Source organism: Pantherophis guttatus, chromosome 3, assembly GCF_059756535.1.
Source record: "Pantherophis guttatus breed Tessera chromosome 3, ASM5975653v1, whole genome shotgun sequence".
Classification (NCBI taxonomy): Eukaryota; Metazoa; Chordata; class Lepidosauria; order Squamata; family Colubridae; genus Pantherophis; species Pantherophis guttatus.
Window position 1 is genome coordinate 62,081,290 of NC_142065.1, and position 13,701 is coordinate 62,094,990.

The window sequence follows — 13,701 nt, forward strand, 5'->3', positions numbered from 1 at the left end:
AATATGTAGCAGATCCTGGGGAGCTCTTGGAAATGGCACCAGGCAGCCTTTTTCAATGGCAGCAGTGGCACTAGGGCTTAAGTCAAGGCCTAGGCCTCTATTTCAGGCCCAGCTTCGGTGGTGCTGCCAAATGCTGCAGTTCAGGGTGTTCTAGATGGGAGGGGAGACAGAGAATTGTTTCTCTTTTGTTCAGAAGAGAGACACCAGAAAAATCAACTTAGATATTTCCCAAATTTTTGACACACCAAACCCAAAGGATTCGCCATCACTGCTTTAAGGGCATTATATTATATTGCACCAGTCTCCCTAGCAATTCCAATAATTTAGCCTTGCATTATTATATACAGTTCTGATCACTGACCTTCGGGATACTGAAACTAAGTTTGCTACAGTAAAGGCAATGAAAATGCTTGAGCAGTGCCTCTGTAAAGAAAGACAAAGCTCTTTAGCTTGGAAGAATAATAGAATACAGGAAACATGAATATCAACTCCTTATCTCATGATGTTAGAATTTTAGATTACTATTTTTTTACATGAGGCTGGACAGGAGCATAGAAACTCTGTGGCTGCTAATGCTGCTTATGCCTCCTGAATCATAAGCAAGCATGCCTTATTGTTTCTGGGAAGTAACATTAGAAAAGGACTATCGTTATCTAGACTGGGTTTGTGAGCTTCCCAATGAATCGTCATTTGGTGAAACACCAATGGGACGCTGATGGTTTTATGGTTCTTTTATACTTTATTGTCCTCTTGTGAGCTCCTCAGGGTTATTATTATATATAAGAAGGATGGCTATATAAGCTTTTTAAAATAAATAATTAAACAAAAGCTTGGATTAGATATGCCTATGGTTTTATTTGGCGTTTAACGATCCAGGTGAGGCACTAGGAGAACATGAATTCTAGTTTTATTTTAGGCATGAAGCCAGTGAGGCCAGTTGCATTCTCTTATCCCTAGGAAGAAGGCAATGTCAAATCTAAAATTGCTGTCAGGAAAATTGCCTAGACTCATTAATGTAGTCAAGGGGGGGGAGTGTTATTTAAGTATTTAATATTTTTAAGCCATCTCTGACAGCTAGCATTACTGATCTAGTAGTTTTAAAGATATGGTTCATATAATGCTATTATAAAATATAATCCACATCAAACTCGCTTCCATTTCTGAGAAATCAGTACTTTTTCCCCCAAGCACAATTGCCACTTAATGGCTAAACATTTACAAATGCAGCATTTAGCCTCTAATATTGTTTACAGTATTATTTAGTGCCTCTCATAATGCACTGTGTTCCAGTTAAGGGAAGAGTAGACTCAGTTAGAAATATTTTATTGGTTTTTTTCCCATTGATGTTGCAGTATGACCATGTCCCACCATAACACTGCAATTGCAGTAGAGCCAAAAAGTTGCCTTTTTTCAGATAGAAAAGTTGCCTTTTCAGATAGATATTGCAGGTAGATATTTTCAAGGTCCTGGGACCAAGGGTTTGTTTTTCCAAGCTTTTGGACTTGTGCTGGAGCCGATCTTCAGGGAACTTCTCAATCTCCAGGATATGTGCACTGGATCCTGCAACATTATCCTGGGACACGTATATTTGCCTTCATTCACAAAATATTTTTCAAAGATAATTATTCAAGAATCAGTTTCATTTAATAATTAAACTGGGCTAGAAACCAGGAAACTGAGTTGTAGTTCATGAAAACCAGCTGGATAATTTTTGGACAGTCATCCTCTCAGCTCAACCCACAACATTGGACTGTTCTTGTGAGGTAAATATGAGAAGGAAACAGTACTACAGCACCATGAATTGTACCTAAAAAGTCTGATTAATACTCTGGTTTCTCTTCAGATTGATGAATCTAATGAGTTAAATAAATGCACAATTTTTCAGTAAGCAGAAATGCATGTTGCTTTATGCAGGCAGTAAACCTGTAGGTTTAATAATGTTACTGTTTCAGTAACTTTACTTTTCAAATTATCATAGCTGTGCCTGCTTTTAGAGTTCCAGCACATACATATAAAATGCTATTGGAATGAAAATTTGTAAGATTTTGTAATTATTTCCTACTTCTCTTTTGTTTAGGAACAGGATAAAATATAACCTTACAAGGAAAAGCAACTATGGATTTCTTTCTTGTAGAATCCCCTCACCCCTGTTAAAGAAAATTATGCAAAACAGGATTTAGCTGTAAATCTATTCCACCATTGGATGTTAGTTACAGTATTCAGTGTTGCTATCCTAATTTGAAAGTGCAAGGAAATTTCTGTCACTGAAAAGCTACCACAAAACTAGGTTGGGAAAAACAATTTAAAGTGTGAAATGGTGCAGGTGAACACTTTGGGAGAATGCATTATATACCGTACCACTGAACCAATTATCCCAATGCAGGAATAAAACACTAGTGTACCTTCCTCTGGAAAAAATAGGGAAGAGGGAATATATGCGGAATTTGAATTCTTATTATTTCAAATATAGCTCATTTGGAATTTTGTCTTAAGTGTTCTTTTAATATTACTCCTAGCTTAGTTTTACATTTATTCTGAGTTTTGAGTAAATAGGACCATATTTGTTATGCATCACTAGTGAAATGGGCAGCTATTTGGATTTGATAAATGTATCTCACTTTCACGCAAAAAGAATCATTGCAATGCTAATTGATTTCATCAAAAATTCTCATTAAGTTTATACAATATTTCTGATAGTGCTTCAGAGATTATTCTGTATCTTTATGCTGAAAGAAGCACAATGTTGTCTTAACAGTCTTTGTTAACCTGTTCCTTTTCAAGCTCCTTCAGTTTTACGGGTTAATTTTTGATCCTCTGCCACAAAGAGATAGATAAATCAAAGTATTAATAAGCAGATAAGATTTCCTTTGATTTCATGTAGCAGCAATTTGAGGGAAGCAGCAGTATTTATTTTTGTGCATGTTCTTCTTAATGCTTAATGCTTTTTGAACTGTCATCATATAATACTAGGCTAGTGACATATTGGATAGATTTGGAGCAAGTATTATTAATCAGAACTCTTCGTCCAACAAATATTTGTTCTCCAGCAGAAGGTAGATCTGTTATACATCTTTTTCCTTTCAAACTAATTGCAAGTTGCAATAATCACTTCTTCATCATTTTTAATGTATATTTTTTCTCCTGTATTTTTTTAGTCAGCTTGGACTATTATTTTCATTTGCTTACACTTCCATTTCTTGGCTTATTTCCTTTTGGTATTTTCTTTACTTAAACTGAAGTATCCATACCACTCAAAATATTGCTGATAGTTTGTCTTTTTGAGAGACTGATACTGTTTTTCTCTGCAATACAACAATATACTTTATGGAGAATTTTAAGGAGTAAGTGGAAAAAGTGATCGCTCAATTATCACTATGACCTTGCTTCCCTGGCAGCTCCCATATAGTCACTGAAGTCACTGAATTCATTCTTTTTCTTTTTAGAAAGTATTGTGATTTGATGTGAATGAGGAAGATTAAAAGCTGCTTTTTGTTAAACAGATGGTTATTCTTAACACTGTCTTCTCAAGGATAGGTAGAACATGGAAATTTATATTCCGTACAGATCAATCAGACATCATCTGTCTGCTGTCCTGCCCAATAAACTTGTAAATAAGACTTGTACAATAAATATATTCCAAAATTACAAGCGTTCACTTTTCTCTTGGAAGTAATTTAATACAGACCTCATTGCATACCTGATGGGTATTTTTAAAAATAGTAGGAGGTGTTACAGACACACTTATGCTTTTTTGGGAGGAAATGTTTGTAAATGTTCAGTGAAGTAATATTGAATTAGCTAAGTCTTGACTATGGAGAATTGTGAACTGTGAAACCTGTTCACAAATATTCTGGCAAGCTTAAGTATTTACAGAGTTCTTCTCTGTTAGTGTAAATCTGGATATTAAACTAAATGTATTTTAAGATTTTAATGTAAAGATAGTTTTTAAACAGAATTTACTGTTGGAGTGTGTGGATGTGGATCTGGACTGCAACGCATAGGGGTTTAACCCTTCCTCCTTCTGCCCCCACAGCTCCAATTTACGTTGGGAAGGAAGTTCCCATTGGTGCCATGGAACCTTCCCATCTGAGTCAAATTGCAACCACAAGGTAGGGGGATTTTTATAAAAGCCATAGCAGTGGGGAGGAAAGATCCCTGCACATGCTACTTTATTGATCTTCATCCCCTATGGCTGGTGGCAATTGCTGTTTAGAAATGCACTTACACTAAGATATGTGCAATGTAAAACTAATCAAAGATGTCATTGACTGTCAGAAGAGAGGCCAGTAATATGGCACTAGTTGAGTATGTATATCATACAAGTTATCTAAAACGGCCCTTACGTCTTGCAGGGTTGAGTGTTTTTGTTACCAGAAATCATCATTATAAAATAAGAAAGAAGGGATGCAACCCAAAGAGCATTCATGACTAATACTGAAGATCTGACAGTTGAAAACCTATCTGGTACTCCATCCCTATATTTTTTTAAAAACGTTTTGAGCAAGCGTTCCAATTAGAAAATGTCTTTATGTTTTATATGTATGAACCCCAATCATTCCATCTGTTGCCATGTATCTTGCAGATGAGTAGCAGAATCTCCTATATGTATTTGCATACAATAATGTCTAACTAGAATAAATAAATATTTATTTTCAGTTTAGGTTCCAGTAATTTTCTTCCTCTCATTTCTCCTAAGAATGTTTAGGGAATATAGCTATAATTGAAACATACATATGCATGTAACAAAATACAATTGCTGCAAAAAAAAAGTACAAGGGAAAAATACTGTATAATATGCATATAAAGAAAGAGATATTTGTAAAGAATAAAGAGAAAAAGGAGCCATTAAGATTAGAAGAAACAAAGAAAAGATAAAGCATTTGGGTGAAAATAAAACCTTATTTTGGAAGTAAATGAAAAGGTATAAACAAATTCTCTAAGCAAAGTAAATGAATTGAAATAAAAGTGACATTATTTGGAAGAAAATGAAGTGAGAAAATGCTATAAGATATATTTTAAAGATTTGTATGGAATTATCATGATATATTAGTAAACAAAGAAAAAACAATGGAAAGGAAGTAACAAATATGAACATGTTGAAATGGTAACGCTTCAGGTATAAATGGTGTCTCACAAGAATTTTTAAATATGTCTGTTTATGGAGTAGCTGCCTGACTTGGATCTGTACATGTGCCTCACAATTGGAAGAATATTGTTTATTCCCTGATTCAAAGAGAATAATAACAAATATAAATACCAAAATTACATTGGGATTAGGCTGTTATGTATGCTTGGAAAGTGTTTCGGTAGAATTCAGACTGAAGGGAGGTAACAGTGATTAAAATCTAAGTTGAAAATTTATGCTGGATTGTCAGTCAGATTTTTGTTCTTTAAAATATCACTAAAAACGTATGGATGTGAGAAAGAAAGTTTGTTGTACATTTGTAGATTTAGAGAAAACATTGTCAAATGACATGGCTTGAATTATGAAAGGGATCTGTATCAGTGTGATGTTTAGGAGCTGATTGCTGAATTGGTAATTGTGATATATAATAAAGCTTATATGAAAATAAATGGTTTGCTTTGCATGATGAATGTTTGATGTATATACAGGAAAATACATCAGGAATTCTGCTGGAAAGGGAGGTTTGTTAACGTGAATAATGAATGTGTATGTAGTGCTATATATAGTACAGTCAATGCTGGTATTGTGAGATGAGAATCCAAATTATTTTCAGCAAATTTTAGACTATATAATACCATGAGAGACATGCATCTGAAAGTTAATATATCAAAACCATGACTGCTTTGTTTTCCAAGAAAAAAGATGAATAATTGCAAGTTATACATAAACAGTAGGTAGATAAATGTTTTACCTTGGTAGAACATTTACTAAAGTTGTGGAAATAAGATGTGCAAATAATTGTAAAAAGTAGTGAGTTGTATGTGATTAGAGTTCAAAAGACCATTTCAAATGCAATTGCAATTCTAAACAGCTCGTAAAGTAATAATTAGGATTAAAATAGCATTCAGAAAATAAAATAAAAAAAAAATGACAGTGGAATTACATGCGCCAGTTAAACCCAGTGGTTTTGTACAGTTGATTTTTTTTTTTTTTTTTTTTTTGCAGGAAATGTGAACGTCTCCCTACCTTGTTATATGAAAATAGCAGTTGAGTATACTTTTGGTTATTCAAAAAGAAATAGCATGATAAGGATATGTGTGCTGAAAATGCTGAAATTAGTTGGTGAATAATTTCTCCATTGCGTTTAGCTATTAGGAAAGGATTTGTAATGACTTTTAGTCAATTGTGTGAATTGACTGTTGAAGGATTTTTAGTTTGTCTTTATTCAGTATAATTTCTAAATATATAACTTATTGGATATAAGGAGTAAAGCCAGCAGGAATTTGTTTCTGAAATGAATCTGTAAAGTTGAAATTGCAAAATCTGTTTCCATTTTAATTATAACTAGATGACCCATAACCTGTTGGATCATTGTTTCAGAGTTATTGCCTTATCTAAACAGAGGTAAGAGAAACAAAAAAGCAGAGTGTGCAAGAACAAAGGCAAAAAAGCAGGGAGCAGGAACAACTTGCAACTTCCTGGGGACTTGAATAAAGGAGGGACCATTCTACTGTAGTGTGGGTCCAGTAGTCAGGAATGGAGTCTACCCAGCTTCTGGAGGGCTAGGGTGGGACCACTCTGCTGAACCTCTGGCCAGTGATTCAGCAGCACTGAAGCAACCATACCTTTGCCAAATTTCAATCCCATGAGAGAGTAATATGTTCCAGATTCTGGACACATTCTTAAATTAGCCCATTTCAGTTTTTTTTTATTCAAAAATTGTTGCCTTATGAAGCATCATTTTACCCAATTTAAGTTTACAGATATTAGTATTTATAGATATAATTTCCTGCTGTACATTTTTGTATGTTTTTAATTTAAAAATCTAGAACATTTTCAAGCACTGCATGTAATACAAAAGATATCCTGAAATACCTTAAAGTTTTTGCAGATGCCAACTTGATTGGAATTGAAGAAAAGGAAAACAGAGGAACATTTCACAAAAAAGAAAAAAATTCCCACAAGACTTTTTTAAAAAGAGGATCATTACATATTTCTTGTTGTCTTTATTTTAAAATTGCTTGTAAAACAGTTAATTGGCTCACAATTGGAAATTCACCAGATCAAGAAATATCACAACATATAGAAAAGATAAAGAACTTTTTCACCAAAAGACAAATCTTCCGTTTTCTGTCCATAAAAAAGAAATGTAGGATTAAAAAGACACTTAAATTGCTGAGTTATAATACTTCAGATAATAACACTAATGAGCTGTGGACTTTTTCCTTTCCCTTATTAACACAATAGTTTTGTTTTTAAATGTAAAATTAGTATTTTCTGAAAATATTTGCTATAGTAGATGTCCACAATACATAACTACATTGCTAAAATTGAAATTGTATATTAAACTAGCAAAACATAAGAATGCAACCCTATCTGTTAAGCAAATTGTAGCATTTATAGCAAAAATTGAAATATGTTAAAAGTAAATTTGGTATATTATAAATATGACATTCTATGAAAAATTATCCTTTTTATTCATTTTTTTCTCCTATATTTTTCTTTGTATGAAATCTGTTTATGTTTCAGTAGATGTATATAAATAACATTTCAAAATAATACTAAGGGTACAGTTATATCTGGGATCTGTCTTTTTTTAATAGGAGACTGGATTCACTAAGGCATGGATATTGATTTATTATGAGAATGGAATGGACAGTAATTCTGTGAGACTTTTGAGTATCAAAATGTGTCACCCCTTAATTTTCCATTGACAGAAGTTGATCCTTTAGAGCCGTGATGGCAAACCTATGACATGCGTGGGGGCATTGAATTATGGGTGTGGGCATGCGTGGGACACCTCCCTCCGCTTTTGGCAAAAAGGTTACATCACTGCTTTAGAGGTTTAGAAATGTTAATAGGTAAAGAGAATCCCCTCACTCCCACCCCCCAACACAGAGATTTAAATCACTCCTGAAGCGCATAGAGATTATGAATGACTATCAGGAACCTATGAAGTCTGCAACCTAAATGTTCTCAATATTCTTTCCATTTTTTTTCTTAATAGTAAATAGCGTATGATCATGGGAAAACACAACTCACTGTCTTGAAATTGCCTGTATTTGTAATAGTTTTAATTTTGTTGGTTCATCTATGGATAAACAAAGGTGACTGAGACGAATTGAGAGAATTTAGAATGGTAGCAAAAACAAAGCTCACGGGAAAAAGGCTCCAGCTCAGAATCTAAACAGAGCTATTTGATTTTCTAATTCAGTGGTATGTAATTCCCTCATTCTTTAGCAGAGAATAATTCTTGCTCCTTTTTGAATTACTAGTTGACACATATTTAATGTAGAGGATTTTTTTTTAATTTCCATTTTATTACATATTTCATGAACTTGTTTACACTTTAATGCTTCTTAATTCTGTAAGGAGACAAAGAAGATATTATTTGCTGCATCTATGCCAGTGATGGCTAACCTTTTTGCCATCGCGTGCCAGGAGAGGGGAGGGCGGGAGAGGGTCGCGCGCACACGTGCCCACACGCATGTGTGCGCAACCCCCTCCCCCCCGCTCCTGGTACATGATGGCCTGGTAGGCCCATTTTTCTTTCTTACCTGGTTCCAGATCCTCTCTGTGTATCTGGGAATGGCGAAAACAGCCTTTCCCACTCCCTTGGAGGCCCTACGGAGGCTGAAAAGGCCCATTTCCCAACTCCCGGTGGGACAGGAAGTGACATTTTTTGCTGTCCCCAGCCTCCAGAACCTCTCTAGGAGTCTGTAGGAGCCTCTCTAGGAGTCTGTAGGAGCCTCTCTAGGAGTCTGTAGGAGCCTCTCTAGGAGTCTCTGGAGGCTGGGGACAGGAAAAAAGTCACTTCCTGTCCCACTGGGAGTGGGGAAATGGGCCCTTGGAGCCTCCGTAGGGCCTCCAAGGGAGTGGGAAAGGCTATTTTCGCCCTTCCCAGATACACAGAGAGGATCTGGAGCCAGGTAAGAAATAAAAACGGGCCTTCCCCACCCACCCCCAGGCCCCCCAGAGGCAGGAAACAGCCTGTTTCCCTACTTCTGGTGGGCCCAGAAGGCCTGAAAATCAGCTGGCCGGCACGCACATGCACCCCAGAGCTGAGCTGGCGTGCCCACTAATATGGCTCTGCGTGCCACCTATGGCACGCATGCCATAGGTTCGCCATCATGGATCTATGCATTTTAAAATCCAGAATTTCACAGTTGTTGTCGTTTTACTAGGGGTGGTGTGTCTATTTTATTTTCAATTTAAAAAAATCCTTTTCACCCCTACGGATGATATGTTTTCCTCAATGACAGGTCCTTAGGAGTTTGAGGGTTCTGCATAGTATCTTAGCCATTCCTAATACTGCACTCTTCTGGACAAAGGTCTGATGTTATTCCTGGGGTCAGTCAGAGCCATTCTCCCAGTTTAGGAGTCATAGTCCCAAATGCTCCTATCACCACTGGGACACTTTGGTCTTTACTTTCCACATCTTCTCTATTTCCACCTTCAGGCCTTGGTACGTCTCCAGCTCCTCATGCTTCTTTTTTTTCCCATTTGCCTGCCCCATCAAGTCTGGCAGAAGATGTTTTATTTATTTATTACGTTTTTTGATTATGTACTAGATAACAGGTATAAGTATAAACATGGACATGAACAAGGAATGAGTACAAATAAATGGGGACAGTAGGACAGGGACAGTAGGCATGCTGGTGCGCTTATGCACGCTCCCTTTACAGACCTCTTAGGAATGGGGTGATCACGGTAGACAGTTTAAGGTTGAAGCTGTGGGGGTTAGAGGATGTAACAAGAGAGGCAGGTGGAGCATTCCAGGGGTTGACCACTCTGTTCCTGAAGTCGTATTTTCTGCAGTCGAGTTTGGAGCGGCTTTAAGTTTGTTTATCTGGTTCTGGAAATCCCACAGAAGTGTAGCCCTCCTATTCTCCACAACCTTTTGTGGAATCTCCCACCTGGACTTGGGATACTTGAGGCCATACATTGTACAGATACTACAGTACACCTGGTTTCCCTGAAATCAATCCGACTGTGCTCAGATTGGTCTTTCTAAATCTTGAGTCTTGGACCATCTATCTTTCTATGAGCAACTGGTGTTTTGAGCCTGTGATGTTGTTTTCAATGCCCTTCTGACCTGTGCTTATATATTGACCCATGTGGTCCTATAGCTTGGCAGCTATGATGTAGTTTGACAATGCTGTTCCCTTGTGTGGGTCTCTGATGGTTAGCACTGTCCTTTCCTGTGTTAGCCACTTGGGTGAGAGTCTGCTATTAGTAGCTGGTTCATCTGTGATAATAGGCATTCATGTAGTTCATTAGTTTATTTACTCCCTCCACCTTCCCCAACCCATATGGCATCTCTCGCTCACCCTGTGTTCTCTCCCCACACAGCACCTCTCATGCACCTCCACACACTCTTCCTAACCTACCCCTATATACCCGCTCACTCTGTTTGCCACCTGTCAGCAGCTCCTTACTTGCCTGCCACTTGCAGCCTTTTTGCCAGTTTGTTTCTTGACCTTGGTTGTGATAAGACAGTAGGAAGTTGCCTTGCCTAACAAGTGTGGGGTTTGATTAACAATGGCAACTGTGACTGCAAGCGATTGCCTCACATTTTATCACTGCATTGCTTAGCAATGGAACGTTTGGTCCCATTTGTGGTAATACGTCAAGGACCACCTGTAAATAGTTTTATCACATGTTGCAAGGGTTGGAGTAGATTATCCTTGTGGTCCTTTTGTCAACTCTACAATTGTACAATTCTATAATTCATTCCTAATATAGTGACATGTTTGAATGCTTGTTCATTATAATTATCATATCAATTCTTCTTAGGTCTGTTCCATTTTTATCTTTTTCTCTTCGGCATTGCTGTTTCATAATTACCCTGTGAAAAATATTAAACTGTGTTTTTTAAAAAGATAATTAATGAGCGTAAATTAATTTTCATTGCATCTTACTCAATAATAATATTCCCTCATTTCATTGGAAACTACTCCCAAATCACAGTGCCTTGGATTGCAATTATAGTTATTTATTCCCAAGTAGAACAGTCCTAAAATAGCTGTACCTTTGGAAAGAACAGCTCTTACAACTTTGCTGTAGTTGTATAGGTAAAATGAAATATGTGTGTAATATGTGCAAAGAATAGTGAATGGTACTGAGTTTGCACCCTGCAATATTGGATTCAGCATTTTTATTCACCTACTAGTTGATAACATAACGTTGCCCGGGTATTTATTTATCGCTGGATCTCCCCTCTTTCTGTGTGTCTCTCACCCTGTCGCTCCCCATGTCTCTGTGTGTGTCTCTCTTTCCCCTCTCTCTGTGTCTCTTTCTCTGTATCTCCCCCCCCCAATCCTGATTTGAGGCGCCGGGCAGGCCATGAGGCACTCTCGCAGCACTTTGTGCAGCAGAGTGAACTTTAGCGTGTTTCACAATGGGGGAGATGGGGTCCCTTCCTCCTCCTGGAGCTCATTACGACACAGAGCAACAATGCGATCCTGCCCCATTCGCCCCTCGCAACAAGACGCGGCTTACAGCTCTGAGCCTGAAGCAGTGGGGGGGGGGCTGCCTTGAGTGCAAATATGGCGTGAAGGCAAGTACAGGGTCACTTCGCTCTGGCACAAAGGCTCTGGCCATCGAGCAGTGTTAGGGGTGTCTTATCACCACAGTATTTGTTTCCAGAGAGTAAGTCATCTGTGTACCAAGTTTGGTTGAAATTGCTCGAGGCGTTCCAGAGTTATGCTGGAACATACATATATACATACAACCTGTTTTATATATATAGATAGATTGAGTACTTCTCCTGCAGGGCCCAGGAGTGGCCAAGAATGGGTTGAATCCAGTGGTGAAATGTAAAATTTGTTACTACCAGTTCTGTGGACGTGGCTTGGTGGGGGGGGGGCAATATGACTGAGTGGGCGTGGCCAACTTTTTTTTTTACTTTTAAAACCATTTTTTCTACAACCTCTTCAGCTGAACAGGTTGTTAAAAAATGCTTTTAAAGCCTCTGACGATCCCAGCTGACTTGTCTGATTGGCAGAGGCTTTTTTTTTTTAAGCCTCTGATGATCCCAGCTGACTTGCCTGATTGGCAGAGGCTTTTTCTCATTTTAAAAACATTTTTTCTATAACCTCTTCGGCGGAAGAGGTTGTAGAAAAAATGCTTTTAAAAGCCTCTGATGATCCCAGCTGAGCCGAGCGATCATCAGAAGTTTTTTTAAAAAACTTTTAAAAGCATTTTTTCAGCTGAAGAGGATGTAGAAAAAATGCTTTTAAAATTAAAAAAAAGCCTCTGATGATTGCGCGGCTCAGTGGGGCAATGGGGGGATTTTTGCTACCGTTCTCCGAACCACCCACCTCCATCACTACCGGATCGGGAAATCCGGTCCGAACCGGGAGCATTTCACCCCTGGTTGAATCGTCTGTTTCCTGTTGAGCGCGAGCTGTCTATTTCTTTTAGCCATGCCTCCTGCCTCCACCTTCCTACCCCAGTTTCAGCTCGGTCTTAACCTGAACGATTGTTTTCATTTCCATCCATTGTTTCTTGTCTCACCTTCTGGTGCTTTGTAAAATAGGTTGACCCCTTCTTCTTTGTGGCAGCCCCTCAAATACTGATTCATATTGATATTTTTTCCTTAAAGCGTTGTGATTTTGGAACAAAATTCAGAGCCATATGTGTACTTAGTGTTTTTGTTTCTTAAGAAAGGTTAATTGTTCCTTTTCCTCACCTTCACTGTATTCAATGCCAATGTGGAGAATCCCCCAAAGCTTATTTAAAAGATATACTTTAAAAATATATGTCAGACCTGGAAGCCATATCTTTGTGCCTTCAGACTTCAGGCCTGCCACAAGTCCTACTGTGGGAAGTTGGGAGGGGGGATAGTATAAAGTGAAGAAGACATGTAGTCGAAACAAAATTCTTTATAGAAAATCAAGGCCAAGGTGCCTTGCAGCTGTGCTGAGAAGAATGGGAAGATATCTTCTTTTCCGGACTGTACATGATTGGATGTGTGGTGGACTTGTGGGTGAGGGGCAAGGTCTTGAACTTTCTTTTAGGTGTGGAAAACCCGGAAGCTCTCAGATTGTGCCAAAATGATATCTCTAATAAAAGTTACCTTTGAGGAATTTCAAGCCTCGGAGTTAGATTTCTTTGGGGGTGTTACTTGGAACCCTGACAATGTATCAACCATTATATTGTACGTGGCCTACAGTGTCTGGGATCTTTTCAACCTTACATTACCATTGTTTGTTGCCCAAGAGTATATCATTTTATACTGGACATTTTTTTTTCAAAAGTTTTGCTTCCTGAAAAACTTTCAGTGATTATGATAGACCCCTTTAAACTGAACACAAATATAATTTCAAAATGACTGCATCATGTAGGAATCTTGAGACATCTTAAATTAAGTTTTAATAACTATAATATATTTAATATCATAATGTTTCTGATATATTGCAACATGGTTGCAATGAGTTCAACATAGCCAAAAGTGTTTTCATGCTGGTGAAACCTTTCACCCTGTTCGTCACTTGTTGCACCTAGATTTTTGGGAAAGAAATCCAAGTGTGAATGCAAAAAATGAATCTTCAGTGACATGTTGTACTTTATGG

General features: G+C 37.6%; 1 protein-coding gene across 8 annotated transcripts in view; it reads left to right on the forward strand.

Annotated features, from left to right (window-relative positions):
- The window catches only part of ELAVL4 (ELAV like RNA binding protein 4), a 120,451-nt gene that overhangs the window by 72,019 nt on the left and 34,731 nt on the right, over positions 1 to 13,701 (forward strand). For 6 of the 8 annotated variants that reach the window (XM_034415051.3, XM_034415053.3, XM_034415050.3 and 3 more), the window contains exons 3-4: positions 4,034 to 4,109; positions 6,131 to 6,171. The exons of the other annotated variants lie outside the window; for them this stretch is intronic. In XM_034415051.3, the coding sequence (XP_034270942.1) occupies positions 4,034 to 4,109; positions 6,131 to 6,171 (117 nt within the window). The remainder of the gene's footprint in view (positions 1 to 4,033; positions 4,110 to 6,130; positions 6,172 to 13,701) is intronic. 8 annotated transcript variants of the gene reach the window in all.